The sequence below is a fragment of the Cynocephalus volans genome, chromosome 3 (genome assembly GCF_027409185.1).
Source record: "Cynocephalus volans isolate mCynVol1 chromosome 3, mCynVol1.pri, whole genome shotgun sequence".
In the NCBI taxonomy this organism is placed as follows: domain Eukaryota; kingdom Metazoa; phylum Chordata; class Mammalia; order Dermoptera; family Cynocephalidae; genus Cynocephalus; species Cynocephalus volans.
In genome coordinates, this window is record NC_084462.1 from 20551405 (window position 1) to 20572812 (window position 21408).

The 21408-nt window shown below is 40.6% G+C and overlaps 1 protein-coding gene across 4 annotated transcripts in view; it reads right to left on the reverse strand.

Moving 5' to 3' along the window:
* The window catches only part of RNF216 (ring finger protein 216), a 172282-nt gene that overhangs the window by 130017 nt on the left and 20857 nt on the right, over positions 1-21408 (reverse strand). For 2 of the 4 annotated variants that reach the window (XM_063090422.1, XM_063090423.1), the window contains exons 3-5: positions 12909-13042; positions 4211-5056; positions 3113-3189 (exon numbers count right to left, since the gene is read on the reverse strand). In XM_063090422.1, the coding sequence (XP_062946492.1) occupies positions 3113-3189; positions 4211-5056; positions 12909-13042 (1057 nt within the window). The remainder of the gene's footprint in view (positions 1-3112; positions 3190-4210; positions 5057-12908; positions 13043-21408) is intronic. The other 2 variants (XM_063090425.1, XM_063090424.1) reach the window with 2 other exon arrangements.

The following is a 21408-nucleotide window of genomic DNA, read 5'->3' on the forward strand; positions in this document are numbered from 1 at the left end:
TTGATATAAACTGCTCAAAAATACTTAAACTTGTTATTTGCTATTCAAATCACTATTCCATAACTAAATGTGCTAAATTTATATTTTTCTATCACATATTTTATATAATGAACGAACAAATATTAAAAGCATGAACAAAAAAAGGAACTCAATGAGAAGAGAGAAGTAAATAATTCATGTCAGGGGAATACAATTAGTAAACAAATATATGAAAAATGCCACAAAGCCAATTATCAAAGACCTGGTGCAGAGTGGAAGCTCAGGAGACAAGCTGAATGTTCACAGGTATATTCTTTGTGATAGCCAAAAAGTAGAAATGACTCAAATGTCTATCAAAAGTAGAGGGGAAAATTTAATTACAATATTTTGATTGAATAAATGGAATATTATCTAGCAATGAAAATAATGAACTGTGGTTATACACAACATGGATGAACCTCCCAAACATAATACTGAGAGAAAGAAGCCAGACGCAAAATACTACACGCTATATGAAACCTTTATATGGTGTTCAAATGTGGTAGCAATGTTGTTTCTGGGTTGCAGGTTACATGAATGTTTGCTTTATGATAAATTATTGAGCTATTCATCTTTATTTTATGCATTTTCTTATGTATATTATATTCTATAATGAACAGGTTTAAAAACTTATATACAATCAGGAATATGGAGAAAAGGCTTGAGAAGAGTGAACTGGTGTGTAAAATAACAAAATGGCTTCCTTTTCCAGCAGCATGGAACATTACATACCTAGGCAGTCTTCCACTGAAAGACGCTGAATGAGTTTTTGGTGATTCAAAAACTTCAAGACAGGAATCTAAAATAATCTTAGGCTGACATTGCCCCTAGACACCTCAAAAAAAGCAAAAGCAAAACAAATCCTCCCTGAAGGAACCAATTCTACCTGTAAAGACTTCAAGAAGTGAGCTTAGAGTCAAATTTATAAATTACACAAGAAAACAAGGCACCATGAGAGCCAACAGAAACAACAGAATGTTATTCAAGAACTTCACACACATCAGAACAATCACACTCAAAACACAAAGAAACTATCATGTTTAAATAAATAAAAGGATTAAAAATATAGCCAAAGAGTAAAACACTAGAAAAATGACCAAGAGAATTAAGAAATAAAAACACTAAAAATTAAAAATAACTATAAAAAACTTACTTCAGTCAGTAATTAGTAGTAACACTGGTATTATAATTTTAAAATTATTTTATATATGTTGTAGGATAAACAAATAAATATATTAATGTTAGAAATTAAGTTTTTAATGGAAGAGAAAATAACATACAAATGTAAAATTTAGAAAGATCAAGAAAAAACCTTAATGTTAAGTTTGAATTGGAAATTATGAATATAAATTTGATTAAAAAAAAACAAAAACATTTCCTTGGTCTGTCACTTGATAGGACCTAGAAGGGATGACATGTTGGTAGCAATGACAGCACATCTAGCCCTGAGACATTAGTTTATAAACATCAATCCTCATTCTAAGAAATCTGGGTTTCTTAAAAGAATGACAGATTCTAGATTGGTGGTAGAGGGAGCTCAAGGTAAGCTTGGGGCAACATGGTATATGAAAAAGCAAGTAAATGCTCAAAGACTAATGAGGTCATGCCAAAAAGACACAAGTGCATCTTAAGAAGCTCCCACTGATCAAATCTAGGACAACTGCAGTATCTAAAAGAAAACGATTGTAACTGATCTAAAACACCACTCTACCAAAAACTCTCAAGTCCATAGTTATATATATCAAAAAAAGAGCAAGAGGAAGTAAAAAGAAAAAATGTTCTATACATCAAAATGCCAGATAATAATCTAGGTGGTGGATATATGGGTGTCCTCTTGTAAAGCCTTACAGTTTTTTATGTTTGAAAATGCTAGGGGTGGGGAATCAATGACCTTAAAAAAAAAAAGTGAGTGGGGGACTATTCTAGATTAAGAAGCTGAAGAGATAAACAACCACAGAAAGAAACCTCAAGTCAACCCTGACTTAAAGCCTGGAAACAGCAGGTGTCTCTGGACAGAGGTGGGGTTAGACAAGGCTACCACTGGCACCAACAATGTCTCTGCACATATTAGAAAAAAATGCCTCCCTTGGGCTGAGTACCTGGAAAGGGGGGGGGGAACAGCAGGTGTCTCTGGACAGAGGTGGGGTTAGACAAGGCTACCACTGGCACCAACAATGTCTCTGCACATATTAGAAAAAAATGCCTCCCTTGGGCTGAGTACCTGGAAAGACGGGGGGGGGGGGGGGGGTCCTTCCCTCTCCGTCTTGGCAGGGAACAGACCCACTTTCACCCTTGGCTGAGAACCGCAGTATAAGACACGACCTTTGAGGGCAGGGGTTTAGAGTACTCCTCTTTTGTTTAATTAAAGAAAAGCTGTATTAACTCTTTGAAAATTTGATTAATTTCAGTACTCTACCATCCTTTACAAGTTTACAACTATTTCACCTGTGCAGAACAGAATGAGGGTAAAGAATATAAGAGGAAAGAGACATTTTTCATTTTGTATTCTTCAGGACACTTAAAAAAAACCAACATATTTATCACTTATATATTAAAAACTAAAGAAATGCTTTCGTGCTTTTTCAAACAGGTAGAATGGTTGCAGACCACTTTCTGTTACAATTGTAGGGAAACACAGGTAGTACCAATGCTCAGAAACAACTAAACATTGTAATTCCATAACCATGCAGTATTCCATAAGATCCGGAAAATAGTCTGTATATGACTAATGTCAGAACTAACAGGATCATTAAAAAGACATGGTGCTAAGATAAGACATGGTGATAAGCCAGTCAGAAAAGGAAAAATACTGTATGATTCAACTTATATGAGGTCCCTAGAGTAGTTAAATTTGTAGAGATGGAAAGTAGAGGGGTGGTTTTCAGGGCTTTGGTTTGTAGGGGGTAATGGGGAGTTCGTGTTTAATGGGTACGTACTTTGGAAGATGAAAAAGTTCTGTAGATAAATGGTGGTGATGGCTGCACAACAATGGGAATTTACTAATGCCACTGAACTGTACACTTAAAAATCATAAATTTTATGTTATATATATATTTCACCAACACCAAAAAAAAAGGCATGGTGGTATACTTACACATTCAAATCATAATAATTCTTCAAATGAATTATTTCCTCAATATATCCATTTGCTACATCTGGAAATCTTGCTTCCTGGAAAGGAATAAGAACATTATTTATATTTATATTTCATTCACTAGAATGGCTTCAAATGGCAATAAAAACCAGATGGCAGAAAGTATATAAAATGACTAAAGATTAGAATATGGCTGTAAAGCAGGTCTGTGTGTGGCTTAAAATTCAATATAAAGTTCCCAGATTCATCTGTCTACATAGAAGATGAAGTCTAGAATGGTCCTTAGAGATCATCTGGTCCTCTGCCCCCATTTTGCATACCTATTCATCATTCTTTCAACAAATTTTGAGCATCTCTGTCCAGGCAAAGAGAGTCCAAAGACAAATAAGGTACAATCCCATGCTTGCCCACAAGAAGTATACAATCACCTGACCCAGATGAAAAAACCTGGGTGAAGTAGAGTTAAGTTACTTATTCAAAGGCAAACAGCTACCACTCTGGATATAAAGCCCTGTATTACTCTGTAGCATTGATATCAGTGCTATTCAATAAAACTTTGTATGATGATTAAAATGTTCTATTCTGTGATTCCTAATAAGGTAGCTAGCTGTTAGTCCCATGTGGCTACTGAGGCTAAAATGTAACTGGTACCACTGGAAACTGAATTTGTAATTTTATTTAATTGTAAGATATTTAAATGTAAACAACCATATGGGGCTAGTCACTGCCATACTGAGCAGCACAGGTCTAGGTAATCCAATAAAACTTGCGTTAAGGGTTTGAATTTGGAGTGAACTCAAGGCCTCTGAAAAAACTGGGGAAACTGCATATATGACAGGATAAGGGGAATTGCAGATATGACATGACCATGATGTGCAGCTAGAATCCCAAAGGTTTCCCGGAGGGTTAAGTACAAATTAAGGAATCCTGATTTCATTTTCAAGTCTTCAGAATTTCTCTTCTTCTATTCTATACATCTAGATATACACCTTTTAGGAAAATGAAGTCCACACACACAATATATATATATTTTCTGCAATGAAAGAAAACTCAGTATGTTTAGTGCCTACAATTATTTACTTGATAAAATAAACTTACTGTTTCTTTCACTAATAGTGCAACGAGTTCTTGATCTATCTCAGCAGCTTCTTGTCCCCAAATATTTTCCAAACTGGGCTCCTGAGATCCTTGTAGTGGAAAGGCTGGACCTGGCTCGTCATCATCTGTTGTTAACTGTTGGTCTTCTAGCTCTCCTAGAGGATGGGCAGACTGAGGAGAAGAGGGGCCTGGAATTCCATCCTGCTGGAGTTCTGGTCTTGGAAAAGCTGGTCCTGGGAGTTCATGCTGAAACAACAATGGGCCCAGGTCTGCTTCAGGATGCCGCTCCTGAGGAACAACCTGGTTTGTTATCTCACGGGGCTGTTGATTTATTAGAGACTGGAAGTAAGGATGGTCTAACCAGCAATCCTCTTCAATGGCCTGATCATCTACTATAGCAGTTGATTCTCCAAGATTTGACAAAAGCTCTGTGTCTGAGTCTTCGGATGACTGGTTCTGAGTTTCCAAAGGGTCATTTTCTGGGAAAAGAAGGCTACCTTCTTCCAAGATAATGACTTTCTGCTTTGATCTGGGGTTAACAATGTCATTTGCTGCTTGATTATGACTTGGTCCAGGTTTGGGTTCTCTTTCTGTTTGGCCACTTGACTTAGTAAATCCAGAGAATCCAGGAGGCCCAAGATCCAGAAACGTACCGTAGTCATCGTCGGAATCATCCTGTGCCCCAGAATCAAACAATGGGTTGTTACAAACTGAAAAATAGCTGCTCTTATCTGATTCAAAAGCTGCTCTAGACTTTTTAGGCCTTTCTTCTCCCAACCTTTTCAGATCTTGCCACTGGGCAGCTGGTTTGATGAGATTGGGCCGTGATGTCTGAGGTTTATTTGTCTAAGAAAAAATGAAATTTTAATAATAATTCAATTTCTTTCCTATGACTATGTCTCCTCATGTACTTATATTGAGCTTCTGAGACAAGATAGGAAAGAAACAAAAACAAAGACACCCTTCCCCTTAACAAAACCTATTCTTCACATTTATCTTAACATTGAAATTTGATCACACTACAGTTCTATCAAAGAACTAAATCAAAGTGGCCATAGATTGAAACTTGAGTTATAGTTTGAATTATAATTTAACCTCTGAGACCACTAAAACAAAAATAACTGCACAGTAGAGGAAAAATCAAAGAATGCTAAAGTACGAGAGGAGCAAGAAATGTTCAACAAATATATGAAAAGAATCTGCAGCTTACTGGTAATCAGCAAAACGAAAATTAAAACAAGACAATCATTCCCCCTATAAGACTGGCAAACTTTTTAATTAGACAGTATCAAGCATGGGTGAGGAGGTTTGAAAACCCTCATACTATCATTCACTGCTGGTGAATTTAGGAGAGCAATTGACAGTATTTACTAAAGTAAAAAATTTATATACTTATGATGTCAATATTAATTTTTCATATCTATTCTACAAACCCTTATGTATCTAAAGAGGGCATATACAAGGATATTCACTACCACATTCCTTACAGGATGAAAAGAAAAGAACTAGAGACATTCTAAAGTCCATCCCTGAGGGAATGGTTAAGTGAAATATTATTTACTCGTTCTAAAAAATACAATTCCCCCCTCCAAAAAAAGAGGTACTTCAATATGTACTGAAATGGAAAGCTCTTTATGAAATGCCTTTAAGAAAAGCAAGTTGCAAAACAAAACATATGAAAAATGATTTTATTTATTAAAAAAAATTAAATAAAACACCACTTCTAAATGTATGTATATGTACACACACGTGTGTGTGCACATACACACATACATAAACACGCGCACACACACTCTCCCTCTCTCTCTCCCTCCCACCCTCCCTCTCTCTCCCTCTCCCTCCCTCTCCCCCTCTCCCTCCCTCTCCCCCTTTCCCTCCCTCTCTCCCTCCCTCTTAAATTCAAAGAAAAAGACCTGGAAGAATATATGCCAAACTGATAACAGTTGCTCTAAGAAATCCTTTGGAAGGAAGGGGCTAGTGAAGAGGGACTTTAGCTTAAATAGTATTGTTTCCATTTCCATAGAGAATGTAACCATGTGAATTAAAAAAATTAAACTGGTTGTCCAATTTTAAGGTAGTGGGATAATGATGTCTTTGACCCTTCTCTTCAATGACATCACCGCAAACCAGGGAGAACAATGAGCCACAGAACTGAAAATCTATCATGAACCAGCAGATGCTTGTAATTTGAAATCGAACATGTATAAGGAGAAGCCTATAACTGCCATGAGCCTACAGACTTCAGGCAAGGGAGAGAAACCTGAGAATTTCCCAAAGGCAATGGTATGTCCTGGGGACAAAACCAACAACTCTCTTTTTGGAACAAAGGGCCTAAGGGAGCAGGAGACTGCCAGAACCTCTACCCCATTTGGCAGCAGGTAGTTTCTAAGGTTAGACTGAGTGACATTATCTGCAGGAGGCAAGCTATCAGGGAGGCAGGATGAAAAGACCTTTGAACTCAGCTGCTCTGGAACTGGCAATCTATGACAGGACGTAAGAAGTAAATGCTAAATAAATATAGGTGTATGTCCATATACAACTCCCCAACCTCACCCCCAGTGTCTGAACCCTTCCCCAACATAACCACTACACAAAGAGCTAGTCCAGGAAAACTTCTACTGCATTCAGAGTTGAGTAATAATAAAAAGCAACCAGCACAGAAACTATATAAAGATACCTAAATATTAAAAAAGAGGAGATGATCGATTGATAACATATACCGGAAAATCAGTGCTACAGTGCAGATGAAACCTTGACAAAAAGAACAAAGAACACAAAGATGTAATGAAATAAAGGCTCTTTGATATAAAGGCTGAGAATTTAAATGTTTTAAACCAGGGTTTTGCAGAAATAACGTAACCATCAAAAGTTGGGAGAAGTAGAGAAGATGAGGATCAAAGGATACACTTAAAGGTGATAAGTCAATTGAAGTAGGTAAGGACTGCATTAGAAAGAATAAAAGTAACTACTACAAAAAACTAAAAAGAATAAAACTAAGGATAAAAATCCTTCAAACTAGGCACACCCACGCCCATATAAATAAAAACAAAACCTCAAAGATGCAGGGAATGTAGTAAAAGATTATTTTTATAAGTAATAAAAATAGCAAGCATATTAAATACAATGAGAGAACTAAAAACAAATTGTCACACTAATAAATATAAATAGGATCAACTCACCTATTAAAAAAGACTTTAAATAGAACCACAGGTAAAACACAACTACATAATCAACTATATAATCAAGAGGTTTTGAGAACACAGTGATCCAGAAAGCATGTGAGTAAAGACATAAAAGGGGACTTCTGATTCCAGGAATGACATACTGATTACTCAGACCAACCTTTCTCCTGAGTAAAAGGTGAAAACCTGGTCAAAATATTCAAACAAAACAGAGCGAATCAAAAACATTTGCTTGAAGGCTTTGTACAGGGGGACAGGATCCAGGAGGAAGAAATCCAGCAAAATGGGCCTCCACATTTGGAGAACTTTCCCTATATATGCATCTGCCAATTCCAGACTCAGACTTGACTGAAGAACTAGCCGATAAAAGTTCTGATACCCTTATTGAGGCGCTCAGGGTACAAAAATTAGAAGTCATAACCCATCAAAGGAAAGAGTTCTGGTAAATCTCAAACTTTAGGGTGAATCCTTAAAGGGCTATGCCACTGAAATAAAGGTAGTCTGGAAATATGATGGATCTCCCAGGAACTGAATGCCTGTTTGAATAATTTAAAACTTCCTGAATTAGAGTTTGCTGGTGCCCTTAATCTTCAAGAAACAAACGTAAATCCTTTGTAGAATCCCCAAATTTTCATACACAGCGACTCTCACTCAATTAAAAATAACTAGGCATATAAGAACTTAATATGACAACAGAAAACCAAACAAGAGAAGTAACAGACAACAGAAATAAATGTACAGATGTTTCAGACAGTGAAGTTATCAGACACGGATTCTAAAATAATAATTCTTTGCATGTTTAGGGAAATAAAAGACTAGATAAAAATAAAAGATCTGAGAATTTCAACAGAGAATTAGAAGAATCAAATGCAAATTCTAGAATAAAAGATACAATAAGATTAGGAATGAATGAATGAATGTACAGCTTTTTAGATATAGTGGAGGAGAGAAATTAGTGAACTGAAAGATAGGTCAGAAGAAAATAGCCAGAATAAGGCATAGAGAGACAAAACTGAAAAATTAGATAATAGAACACATAAAGAATACAGTGAAAAAGGTCTTAACAACAATGTAACTGGAGTTTCACGAGATGAGGAGAGAAGAAGCAATATTTGAAGACAAAATACAAATATTCAAAAAGACAGTGGCTTGATTTCAGTTTTGAAGATCCAAACAGGATGAATTAAAATACCCCAAACAATAGGAACCTAGGTATAGTATAGTAAACTGCAGAAAACAAATTACAAAGAGAAATTCCTAGCAGGAGCATTAATTGCCTTCAAAAGAACAAAAATAAGACTAATAACTGAGTTTTCAACAGAAAAATGGAAGCCAGAAAACAACGGAATAGTATCTTAGTGTTTAATGAAAATAACTGCCACATAGAATTTTATACTCAACGAAAATATCAGCAGACTTGCTATAAATCTTAAAGGGTGGTCTTTAGGCAGACGAAAAATAATCTCAGTTTTAAGGCCAGAGATGCAGAAAGGAAAGAAGAGCAACAAAAAGAGTAAATATTTGGATAAGGTAATGAATATTGACTGCATAAAATAAAAAAACATTGTGGGTTTAAAAAATGTATACAGAATTAAAATACATAACAGAAATAGTATTTAAGTTTGGAGAGGAATAAGGAATTACAGTGTTCTAAGGTCTTTACATTATCCAGTAACAGTTTGAAGCACAAATTTACAACTGGCCCTCCATATCCATGGGTTCCACATCTGTGGATTCAACCACATGGATTGAAAATATTTGAAGAGAAAAATTGTGCCTGTGCTGAATATGTACAGACTTTTAAAATTGTCATTATTCCCTAAACAATACTGTATAACAATTACTTACATAGCATTTACATTGTATTAGAAGCATTTCTTTTTTGGCAGCTGGCTGGTTTGGGGATCTGAACCCTTGATGACCTTGGTGTTATCAGCACCATGCTCTCCCAGGTGAGCCACTGGCCAGCCCCTACACTGTATTAGGTAAAAGCAATCTAGAGATGATTTAAAGTATATGTGAGAATGTGCTATAAATTATATGTAAATACTATGCCATTTATATCAGGGAGGTTGAGCATCACTGAACTCTGGTATCCATGGGAGGTCCTAGAACCAATACCCCCAGAGATGGAGAGATGATTGTATATTAGTGCTGAAGCCTCTATGATGTGAGGAAGCTGAACCAGTCCTTAAAATAAATCATAAGTATTAGATATGACACCAACAGTGACAACTGACATAGAAAAAAAAAATTGGATTTCATTAAAATTAAAAACTTTTGTGCTTTAGAGGACATGATGGGAAAGTGAAAAGTCCACCCAAGAATGAGAGAAAATATTTGCAAATTAGATATCTGATAAAGATATAATATCCAGAATACATAAAGATTCAATAATATAAAGATAAATAACCCAAGTAAAAAATGGACAAAGAATCTACATAGATATTTCTCCACAGATATAAAAATGGCCAATAAGTATATGAATGATGCTTAACATCATTGGCCACAAAGAAATACAAATCAAAACCACAATGAGAATGAGATACTTCTTCACACTCCCTAGCTATAAATCAAAAAGACAGATAATAACAAGTGTTAGCAAGAAGAAGGAGAAATTTGAACCCTTATACAACTGCTGGTAGGAATGTAAAATGGAAAACATTCTGGTAAGGTTAAAAATAAGAGTTACCGTATGATGCAGCAATTCCATTCCTAGGTATATACTAATAGAAATAAAAATACATGTCCACACAAAAACCTGTACATGAATGTTTATAACAGCATTATTCGTTATTCATAATAGCCAAAAAGTAGAAATACCCCAATGTCCATCAACTGATGAGTGGATAAACAAAATCTGGTATATCCATACATTATTGGAATACTATACAGCAATAAAAAGGAATGTATTACTGATTCAGGTAACATCTCATATGAACTTTGAAAACATTATGCTAAATGAAAGAAACTAGCAACAAAGGACCACGTATTGTATGCAGAACAGGCAAATCTGTACAAACAGAAGGTGAATTAGTGATTGCCTAGGACTGGGTGGGATAGGGGATTGGAAGGTAAGGGGTATAGAATTTCATCATGGGGGAATGAAAATTTTCTAAAATTGATCGTGGTGATGGATGCAAAACTCTTGTGAATATACTAAAAGCCACTGGGCTGTATGCTTTAAAAAGATGAATTGTGTGGTATGTGAACTCTATCTAAAGCTGTTTTCAAAACAGAAATGAAGTACTGATAAATGTTGTAACATGGATGAACCTTGAAAATATTATACTAAGTAAAAGATGCCAGTCATAAAAGACTACATAATGTATTATTCCAGTTACATAAAATTTTCACAATAGGCAAATCTATAGAGATAGAAAGTAGATTAGTGGTTGCCTAAGACCTAAGTTTGGAAGATAATGGGGAGTTATTGCTAATAGGTAGGGTGATAAAAATGTTCTAGAACTGATTGTGATGATTGTTGTACCACTCTGTGAATATGCACTAAAAACCACTGAACTGTACAATTTAAACAAATGAATCGTATGGTATGTCAATTACATCTCAACAAAGTTGTTTTAAAAAAAGATCACATGGAGAAGCCCTGGAGACAGCAATGCCTGGCAGTCTCTAGCTGCCCCAGTCCCCCCACATCCCAGCTCCAGCACCATCTGATAATAGCCAAATGAAAGACCTTAAGCCAGAATCTTCCAGCTGAGAGCCCTTCTCAAATTCCTAACCTACCAAAGTCATGAGAGATAAGTGCAGTTGTTTTAAAGCACTAAGTTTTGAGGTGATAAGTTACATGGCAATAAGTAACCAGAACAATAATATAAAAGAATGAGTAACTCAAGAAGTTACTAAAAGAGCTGTAAAATGCTAAAGAAGTATGTTAAATATGCTAAAGCAGAATTAAATGAAGATAAAAGTAAAAATTATTGAGAAAGAAAATAATGGTAGCACTATGAGATAAATCTCAGAGCTGTTTCTTTAGTAAAGAAAGAAGAAGGCAAACGGAGGAAAATGGTCACCTCATCAAACAAAAAAAGTGGGGGGGAACACAAGTACAAAAAATAGAAAAGAAAAATGCAGGAACCACAGATTAAGAGGAATAAAAAGAACAGGCTGTTTTGTGTAATTCAATTAAATATATTCAAAACCTCAAAAAAATAACAAAAAGAGTTCAGAAGTTTTCTTTAAGTCAGAATCATGTTTATAAAAAGTTTGTCAAGCATAGCACAGGCGCACACACACAAACCTAGGGGCCAAAGAGGACTTACGGGATCTATGGAGAAAACCCTAAATAAAATATTAACAAATGAAATCCAGCAGAACATTACCATTACATGATAATACTATGACCAAGTGGAGTTTTCCAGAGACAGAAAAATTTACCACATTTAACAGATCAAAGAAGAAAAACCATATGACAATCTCCATAGATGCTAAAATTGAATTTGACAGAATTCTACATTCACTTGTAAGAAAAGCTTGAAATAAAGTAGAACTAAAGGGCTATTTCCTTAACATAATTTTAGAAAATGGTATCCCAAGTAAAAAGGTACCATCACACTTAAGAAAAATTAAAAGTATTCCTATTTATGTCAGTGGTTATTCTTATTCTTATCTATCACGACTATTGCTTAAAATTTTTGAGGAAGTATCACAATATAATTAAACAAGAGAAAGAAATACAAAAATTGGAAAGAAACTCTAGGTATCATATTTACAGATAGATCAGATACAAACTCTTGAGAAATTAAGACAGTCAATTGAAAAATGACTACAGACAATAAAAGTAAGGTGATGGAATATACAATAAATATAAAAAGCAACAGATTTTTAAATTAAAAAAAAAAAAAAAACCAGTTAAAAGGTACAATGGAAGAAAAGATGCCAATCACAAAAGCAACAGAAAAGATAAAATAACCAGGAATAAAAAAAAGTTTTTTAACATCTATAGTATAGTAAGAAAAATTCAAAATGCTCCCCTCAAGAATAAAGGAGAAGGCTACAGTACTTGGAAAGACGAAACTTATTCTTGGTTAGAAAGAGTCAGTATTGTAAAAACTGCTCTATAATTATAACAAGAAAATTTGTTTCAAATTAGACAAATTATATTTTGGAACTAGTAAAACTGGTTATAAAATTCATATAAAAGCGTAAGTGCAAAAATATTCAGGATAATTCTGAAAAATTTGGGGCAATACGGGGAGATAAGCCCTAACTGACAGTAAGATACATTATAATGCTGTAGTATTAACAAGAGGGTGGACTCATGCATGAATAGTCAGATGGAGCAATGGTGCAGAAGTCTAGAAACAGACCAAAACATCTAGCTTCTGAAGATAAGGGAACATGAGGTAGGGTGGAAAAGGGGCTATTCTTACAAATGCAGAACAAGTACAAAGAGGGGCTCTCAGCTGTTCTACAAAAAGGCCCACAGTATGGCTGAAGAATCAGATCACTAATGTGCAATAATGCCTCATCAAGGAAAATTTAAGAAAACTCACTTCTGTCAGGATGACATCATCATCCAGGTCCTCTTCTACATGTTGCTGGGGAGCCGGGGTGACCAGCATGGGAATCCCTTCCTCATCAGAGGAGTCAGATATGGTGATGGGCCCATCTCTGAGATTGATCCAGTCTATGGAAAGGCAGAGAACACTGTTACTGGGAGGACAGCACAATCACATTCAGTCCTCTAATTCAACTTTGGCCTGAAGAGGGTTAAGCCTAAAGTCAAATTCATGGTTACTAGTGTTAACTTACCTCCTCAAACAGCGTATGCACTCAGGCATTAAGAGCCATGTTTCCATACCGATTTCTGCCAATAATACACTCTGCAAATGGCTGGAGAAAAATCTGACAATTACTATGCTCAAGATTATCAATTTTTCTTCTACGGGTACTCCATGGGGTTGTCCTGATAAACCCATCATAAGTTGAAAATATTATAGATCAAAAACGCATTTAGTACACCTAACCTACTAAACATCATAGCTTAGCCTAGTCTACTTAAATGTGCCCAGAACACTTATATTAGCTCACAGATGAGCAAAATCATCTAACACAAAGCTATTACATTAGTTATCTTTCACAGTAGACTGATAATTCTAACAACCAACTGAACTGAGGGCCTGGAGGGTATTAGGTCGTATGAGAACCCTTTCGGCTGCGCCCCATCATGGCGCTGGCTACCCTTCTCTTCTGCCTTCTCCTTCCTGCCGGCGCCACAATACCTTCCTGCTGGCGTGAATCGCACGCCAATCAGCACAGGCTCCCTGCTCCTGGCCCCTTAGCAACGCAATCCATCCAATCCCCGAATGCCCTGTGCCCTCAGCAAACCTATCAGCTCTCTTCTAACCCTATAAAAGCAGATGTGCCCGCTGAATAAAAAAACCTTCTCCGGCAAGCTGCCTTGCGTTTGTGTCTCATCCTTTAACTGGTGCTGAATTTTATTCCTTTCATTGGTGCCAAAACCCGGCACGGGACTGTGCACTGTGGACCCCGTCTCCATCTCAACCAAGGCGGCTCGCCCTCGTCCACCTTTTCGGGTGCTGGCTCTTCGCACTCACCACCGCTTCCACCCTTAGGTAAGTCTCCCTTATAAGGCTGCCACCTTCCTCTGGGCTACAGCGGAGCAGTTATCAACCAACTAGACTCCAACGCCCTTAAGAGGTGTAAAGTTACACCCCATTAAGACCTTTACGGTAGCGACGGAACCTCCAGCTATCCACTCCCTTCTCTCCAGGAGCCTTTGAGCGTGAGGGTTCAGGGTGGAGGCTCCTTTCTGCTTCTCTCTCTCTGGACGCTAAAACGGGTTCCAAAATCCTAGTACTAGGTTCCTCGTGGCCTCCGGCATTGTGCCTCCTGGGAGCTTGAAGTGTGGGTGACGACCCTCACTCTCCTCCTAATCTGGTTCCTATAGAACCTCTGTGGCTCACAAACTCCTCGGGGGACGCCTCCTGGATTTTGCTGACCCACTTCCGGCCCAGGGATTCATTTCCTCGTTTTCTCTTTTTCTCTTCCTCTTGATTTCCTTATCTCTGTCCACGTCACAATGGGAGCCTCCTCATCCCTTCTGGAAACCTTGCCCCTCAAATGCTTACTCAGAAACCTTACTGTACTCTTCCTTACACCAGATATTAAGCCAAAGCTCTTGATCAGATTTTACACTCAAGATTGGCCCCAGTACCCCCTGGACAACCAAAACCATTGGCCTTTTGAGGGATCCCTAGACCCAGACCTCCTTCGCGACCTTTTTAACTACTGCCAGCGCCTCAAAAAGTGGAAGGAGATCCCCTCTCCCTCCCAAGTCCTCCTGGCCAGTAAGTCTCCACCCCTTCTTGACCCTCCTACTTTCTTTTTCCATCTCTGATCTCACACAATTAGAGAAGAAACTGGGCTCCTTTACCACTGACCCCACCACCTATGTTAGGGAGTTTCAGTGGATCCTGCAGGCTTAGAGTCTCACACACCATGACATATACATGTTGATAGCTAACACTCTCCTTCCTGAGGAGCGAAGGCATGTATGGGAATTGGCCCGAGCCCATGCAGATAAAACACACAGGACTAATCCTAACCACCCTACAGGTCCCAATGCAGTTCCAGAACAGGATCCCCAATGGAATTATAACAACCCTATTGGCATAAATTCCCGTGATGTTTTTGCTTCCTGCCTTATAGCCGGCCTCAAACAGGCTGCTCAAAAAGTTGTAAATTTCCAAAAGGTGCAGGAAGTAATACAAAAAAAGGAAGAAACCCCTTCCGAATTTTTAGACAGGTTAACCAAGGCCCTTCAACAATATATCAATCTAGACCCAGAAACCCCAGATGGTTGTCATGTTTTAATGACCTATTTCCTAGCCCAGAGCTACCCCAACATTAGGGCTAAATTAAAAAAGCTAGAGCAGGGGCCCGCTACTCCTCAGACTGAAATTCTTACGGTGGCTTTTAAGGTTTTTCATAATAGAGAGGACGAAAAGGAACGCCGCAAGCAGAGAGCTGATTGGGCAAATTTTCAGACGCTTGCACAAATAATCCAAGGACAGCCGCAACCCAGGTGCCCACAAACCCATAAGCTGCCCCCTGGAACCTGCTTTAAATGCGGAAAAGAGGGACATTGGGCAAAAGCCTGACCCTCTCTTCGGCCTCCAACCACTCTCTGTCCCAAATGCCACAAAAGGGGCCATTGGGGATCTGACTGCCCTGCCACCCGAAGGGGAGAGGGGCCAATCACCCCACAATCTAAGCCCGACCTGTTGGGACTAGCAGGAGAAGACTGATGCGGCCCTGGGTCTCTGTTCCCGACCATGACCATCATGACACAGGAACCCAGGGTGCGGCTTGTGGTGGATGGGCACCCCATTTCCTTCCTCTTAGACACCATAGCCACATTTTCGGTCCTGAGGGAGTTCTGGGGCCCAACTACACCTTCCACCTCTCCTATTGTCGGGGTAGGAGGTAAACAGATTTTCCCTCGTAAAACCCCCCTATTAACATGCACCATGCAAGATGTTTCCACACCGTTCTCACACTCCTTCCTTGTCATGCCCCAATGTCCCATCCCTCTACTGGGAAGAGATATTCTCTCCCTTCTCAGGGTTACGATCAGTATCACCTCCCATGCTTCGCCTACCACACAGTTTTTTATAGCACTCCTGGCCGACGACTCGGACTCACGGTCTCCTTTTCCAACATTAACTGAGCCTGTCAACACAGTTGTCTGGGACACGTCAAGCCCCTCCACTGCAAAGTGTTCTCCAATATACATTAGGATTAAGGACCCCACTAAGTTTATATGCCAGGCCCAGTATCTCCTGACCACCACAGCCCTTCTTGGCCTTTGTCCCGTCATTCAGGATTTACAAAAAAAGGGCCATCTCCGGCCCACTCACTCGCCTTTCAACACCCCTATACTAGCTGTAAAAAAACCTAACGGGACCTATCGCTTGGTGCAGGATTTGTGCCTCATTAACTCCTCAGTCATCCCTATCCATTCCTTAGTGCCCAATGTCTATACCCTCCTTTCTAACATCCCAGCCACCACAACCCATTTTTCGGTTTTGGATTTAAAGGATGCTTTCTTCTCTATACCTCTAGCGCCAAGCTTTCAAGATATTTTTGCTTTCATTTGGACTGATCCTCACACCCAACACTGCCGACAATTTACCTGGACTGTTCTCCCACAGGGATTTCGGGACAGTCCTCACATCTTTGGCCAGGTTTTAGCCCAGGATCTCACTGATGTTTATGCCAACCACCCCGATTCCATGCTTCTTCAGTATATAGATGATCTTCTCTTGTGCAGCCCCTGGTGGGAGCAATCTCAAACAGATACCGCTCACCTATTAAATCACTTAGCTAATAAAGGATATCGGGTCTCCCCACATAAAGCCCAAATTTCCCAGTCAACGGTAACCTACCTCGGCTTTCTCCTTTCCCCAGGGAAAAAGTCAATTACGCTTAACAGAAAACAACTTCTCATGGACCTTCCCATTCCCCAAACAAAGGCTGAAATATTGTCATTTTTGGGATTAGCTGGATACTTCAGAGCCTGGGTCCCAAATTATTCCCTCCTGGCCAGACCTCTGTATAACCTAACTAAGGGTCCCCCTGATGAACCCCTACTCTCCTCCCCCCGTCATCCCTTTTAAAAATTGTGACAGACCCTTGTACAGGCGCCGGCACTTCATCTCCCTGATCTCTCTAAACCTTTCTTCTTGTACGTCCATGAGAAGGGCGGACAGGCACTCGGCGTGTTGGGGCAAAATTATGGGCCCACCTTTGCTCCTGTAACATACCTTTCTAAGCAGTTAGATCCCACCGTCCGTGGATGGGCACCCTGCATCAGGGCCCTAGCCGCCGGACAGCTCTTACAAAAGGAGGCATACAAATTAACTTTCGGGGCACCATTAACTATCCTTTCCCCCCACCACTTAAAGGATCTCCTGACATACAAGGGACTTCAATCCCTCCCTCCATCCAGGGTTTTGTCCCTTCTCACCTCCTTCCTCGAAAACCCTGACATCACCTTTCTTCCGTGCCCCCCCTTAAATCCTGCCACTTTACTTCCCATACCTTGTCCTTCAGGTATAGGCACCCCTTCCCATGATTGCCTAGAGGCCCTAGAAAACTTCCTGCCCTGTCACTCCTCTATTTCAGAAGGACCTCTCTCTCATCCTGATTACATTTGGTTTACGGACGGTAGTTCTTTCAGGCAGGACTCTGCCCATTATGCCGGATATGCCGTAACCTTTCTCACCGAAATCATAGAAGCCAAACCCCTACCCCCAAGCACTACCAACCAACAGGCTGAGCTTAGAGCAGTTACAAGAGCCTGTATTTTAGCCCAAGGTAAATCCCTCACGCTTTACACTGACTCCAAATATGTTTTCCACATCCTGTTGTCCCATGCTGCTGTGTGGAGGGAACAGGGCCTACTCACCACAAAAGGAAACTCAATCACTAATTCATCCCTTATCACCAAACTTATAGAGGGCTCTCGTCTGCCCATCCGGCTAGGGGTAGTTCACCGCAAGTCTCATCACAAAGACAACTCCCCTATCACACAGGGCAATTCCAGGGCCGATGCGGCTGCACGAACAGCGGCCATGAATCCCGAACATAAACCTGCTCATCTTTTAGCCACCCTCACTGACATACCCGACATACCCCCCACGGACCATATGGCCCTGTTCCAGCTTCTAAATGCTCTCTTCCACACTAGCCCCCAAACTTTAACCATCTTTTTACAAACTTTCTTTACGCTCACCCCTTTAGATAAAGCCCTCCTACGGGAAATTTCCCTTACTTGTAAAGTCTGCCAGCGCTCTAACCCCAACACTCCTTTAAAACCTAAACCTTTCCCCTCCCACCAGGCCAGAGGTCACACACCTGCAGCTGATTGGCAGGTGGATGTCACTAACATGCCGCCTGTACGACGCACCAGATATCTCCTAGTGTTCGTAGATACCTTCTCTGGATGGGTAGAGGCCTTCCCTACATCTAATAAAAGGGCTATTACAGTGGCATCCATCCTTCTCTCTCAGATTATCCCTAGGTTTGGAATGCCCACTTCATTACAGTCAGACAATGGTCCTGAGTTTATCTCTCAGATTACCCAGAAAGTTTCCCAAGCTCTCTCTTTTCAATGGCACTTACACTGTCCCTATCGTCCCCAGGCTTCCGGAAAGGTAGAGCGATCCAACAGAACTCTTAAAAATATTTTAACAAAATTATCCTTAGAACTACACCTGGACTGGGTTCAGCTACTCCCGTTGGCCTTACTCAGGATAAGGGCTCTTCCAAAAAAACCCTCTTTGTTGTCTCCTTTTGAAATAACGTACGGGCGTCCCCTCTTACCTGCAGGGCTCACTCCCTCACAGGGTCCAATACCGCCAGACCTCAATTTACCTCTCCTTTTCCATCTCTGCTCTGAACTTTGGAAATTTCAAGATTGGCTTCTTCCTGACCCTGCTTCCTCTCAAAACTTCTTGCCTCTCCACCCTGGACAACTACTATATTACAACTCCCCGGGAAAAAAAAGGACCACTCACGCCCAAGTGGGAGGGCCCCTACCCAGTTATTCTTTGCACTCCTACAGCCGCCAAACTCTCTTTACCTCGTAACCGTTTTACTCAGTAGATTCACATTTCTAGATTAAAACCAGACACCCGGAACCTCGTCCCCACCGGCGTCCAGGATATCTCAGAAGAGTCCCGAGGCTCCCCTCCATCTACTCCTTCTCCCTCTTATTCTTGTACTCCGGACCCATCTAATCCCCTGAAATTGCGATTTTCCCGCATTCCTGCCCTTCCTCTCCTCAACCACAAGGATGCTCCCTTTTAGTATTCTTAACACTTTTTATATCCTCCTCCTCTTTCTCTTTATACTTCCTCAAAGTTCTTCTTCTCCGCCTTACGTATGGAGATTTAAGGTGAGAGAGTCATACACACACACAAAAAACACCAAAGTTACCCATTTGGCCGCTACTGCGAACTGCTCCATCAAAGGTTGCTCCGAGGCTGTCACCATCACTCTTTCCAATTCCAAGTTAGTTAAACAAGCCAACTGCCCTTACCTTTGCTTCCTCTTTGATCAGACCCGCGATTACTGCTGCTGGTGGCCTGACACCTATGGCGGTTGTCCGTATTGGTCATGTAAGATCCACTGGGGGTTAGGGTATATGGGACAGTCTACTGGTAGGAGACTTTTTCAGTGTGACGGCAAACGACAGTGTTCTTTAACCATCTAGGACCCATGGGAGAGCCGATGGGCTACCAGGGTCCTTGCTTCTGTTTACTGTAATGGCTATGCTTCACACCCCTGCGGAACTTTTGAAATATCCCGTGAGTATGTTCCTCTTCACGACCCTATATCTCTTGTCTCTACAGACATAAAACATCATGAACAGAACATCATATCCTCTTTAGAAAATGCCCCTTCCCTTCATGCCTCGGGCTCCCCTATATATACTTGGTTACAGATCATCTCCGATACTCTGTCCTTTTTGAACCAGACTGTTCCATCCATTTCCCCCGGAAATCGCTTTTTGTGCGCCTCTTTGGCTCGCCCCCTGCTTGCCGCTGTCCCAGTCAACAACACCGACTCACTCCTTCGTCCAAACCCTTCCCAGGCCCCACTGCCCTCTTCACCCCTACCCAATCAATGTTCCTTTGTGGGAGCCTGAGGACGGCAACCACACCCTCCTCCCTAGAACATGCCTTTGTGGCCCCACTATTTCCAAATCTTTCAATGACCCCTTTTGCCAGTACAGTCTTAACCTCACAAATACCACTCATGCATCGCCTGGAACCTTTTTTTGGTGCAATGGAACCCTTATCACCACTTTCCTCCCCAACAAAACTTCTCCTTGCCTTCTCGTAACTGTTGTTCCCCAGCTCACCCTATACACCAGCTCAGAAATGTTTCACCTTCTTAATCCCCCCAGACCGACAGAAAAGAGCGGCTTTCCTCCCTATCTTGGTTGGTATGTCTTTAACCATTTCCGTCGCCAGTGCCGGCCTCTCGGGAGGAGCCCTGGGCCACTCTCTGTGGGCTGTCGAAGATATTAAATCCAGGTTAGAAAGGGCCCTCACATCCATGGCAGAATCTCTAACCTTCCTACAAAAATAAATAACTTCTTTGGCCCAAACGACCCTCCAGAACAGGAGAGCCCTTGATCTGTTCACAGCGGAAAAAGGTGGCACCTGCCTCTTCCTAAGAGAAGAATGTTGTTATTATATTAACGAATCGGGTGTGGTAAAAAATAACATCATTAAACTCACTGAATTAGCTACCAGCCTGCGTGCCCCACCCAACTCCAGCCCATTCTCCTCTCTAATGTCCAACCCTCTCCTAAGCTGGGTTTGGCCCATCCTCAGCCCCCTCTCTGTAATCCTTCTGGTATGCCTTTTTTTACCTTGTATACTCAAGTTTTTACAAACCCAAGTGGACAAAATTTCTAACCAGACTTTTAACCAGCTTTTACTTAGAAACTACCAGCTCCTAGCTACTGATGAACCCTCCGCCTCTTCTCGGAAACTCCTCACCACATGCTGATGAAACATACAGGACGCGATGGATTGCCTTCCTAGATGCCCTTTCCTCCGACGCCTGGCTACTACACCTGGTTTTTACACATCAGGAGTGGACTCAACAGATTACTGACTTATGGCTGCAGGGAACTTTCATCCATTTCACCCCCCAGGAGGTTCTTTTATATTCCACCATATTATGGGGTCTCCTGACCATATTCCTCCCTGACACTCCAACCCCTTCCCAAACGACGCCCCCTACTAGCAGGAAGTAGCCAGAAAGAGAAATGTCGCCCTTTTCCTAACAAAACAAAAAGGGAGGAATATTAGGTCGTATGAGAACCCTTTCGGCTGCGCCCCATCATGGTGCTGGCTACCCTTCTCTTCCGCCTTCTCCTTCCTGCCGGAGCCACAATACCTTCCTGCTGGCGTGAATCGCACGCCAATCAGCACAGGCTCCCTGCTCCTG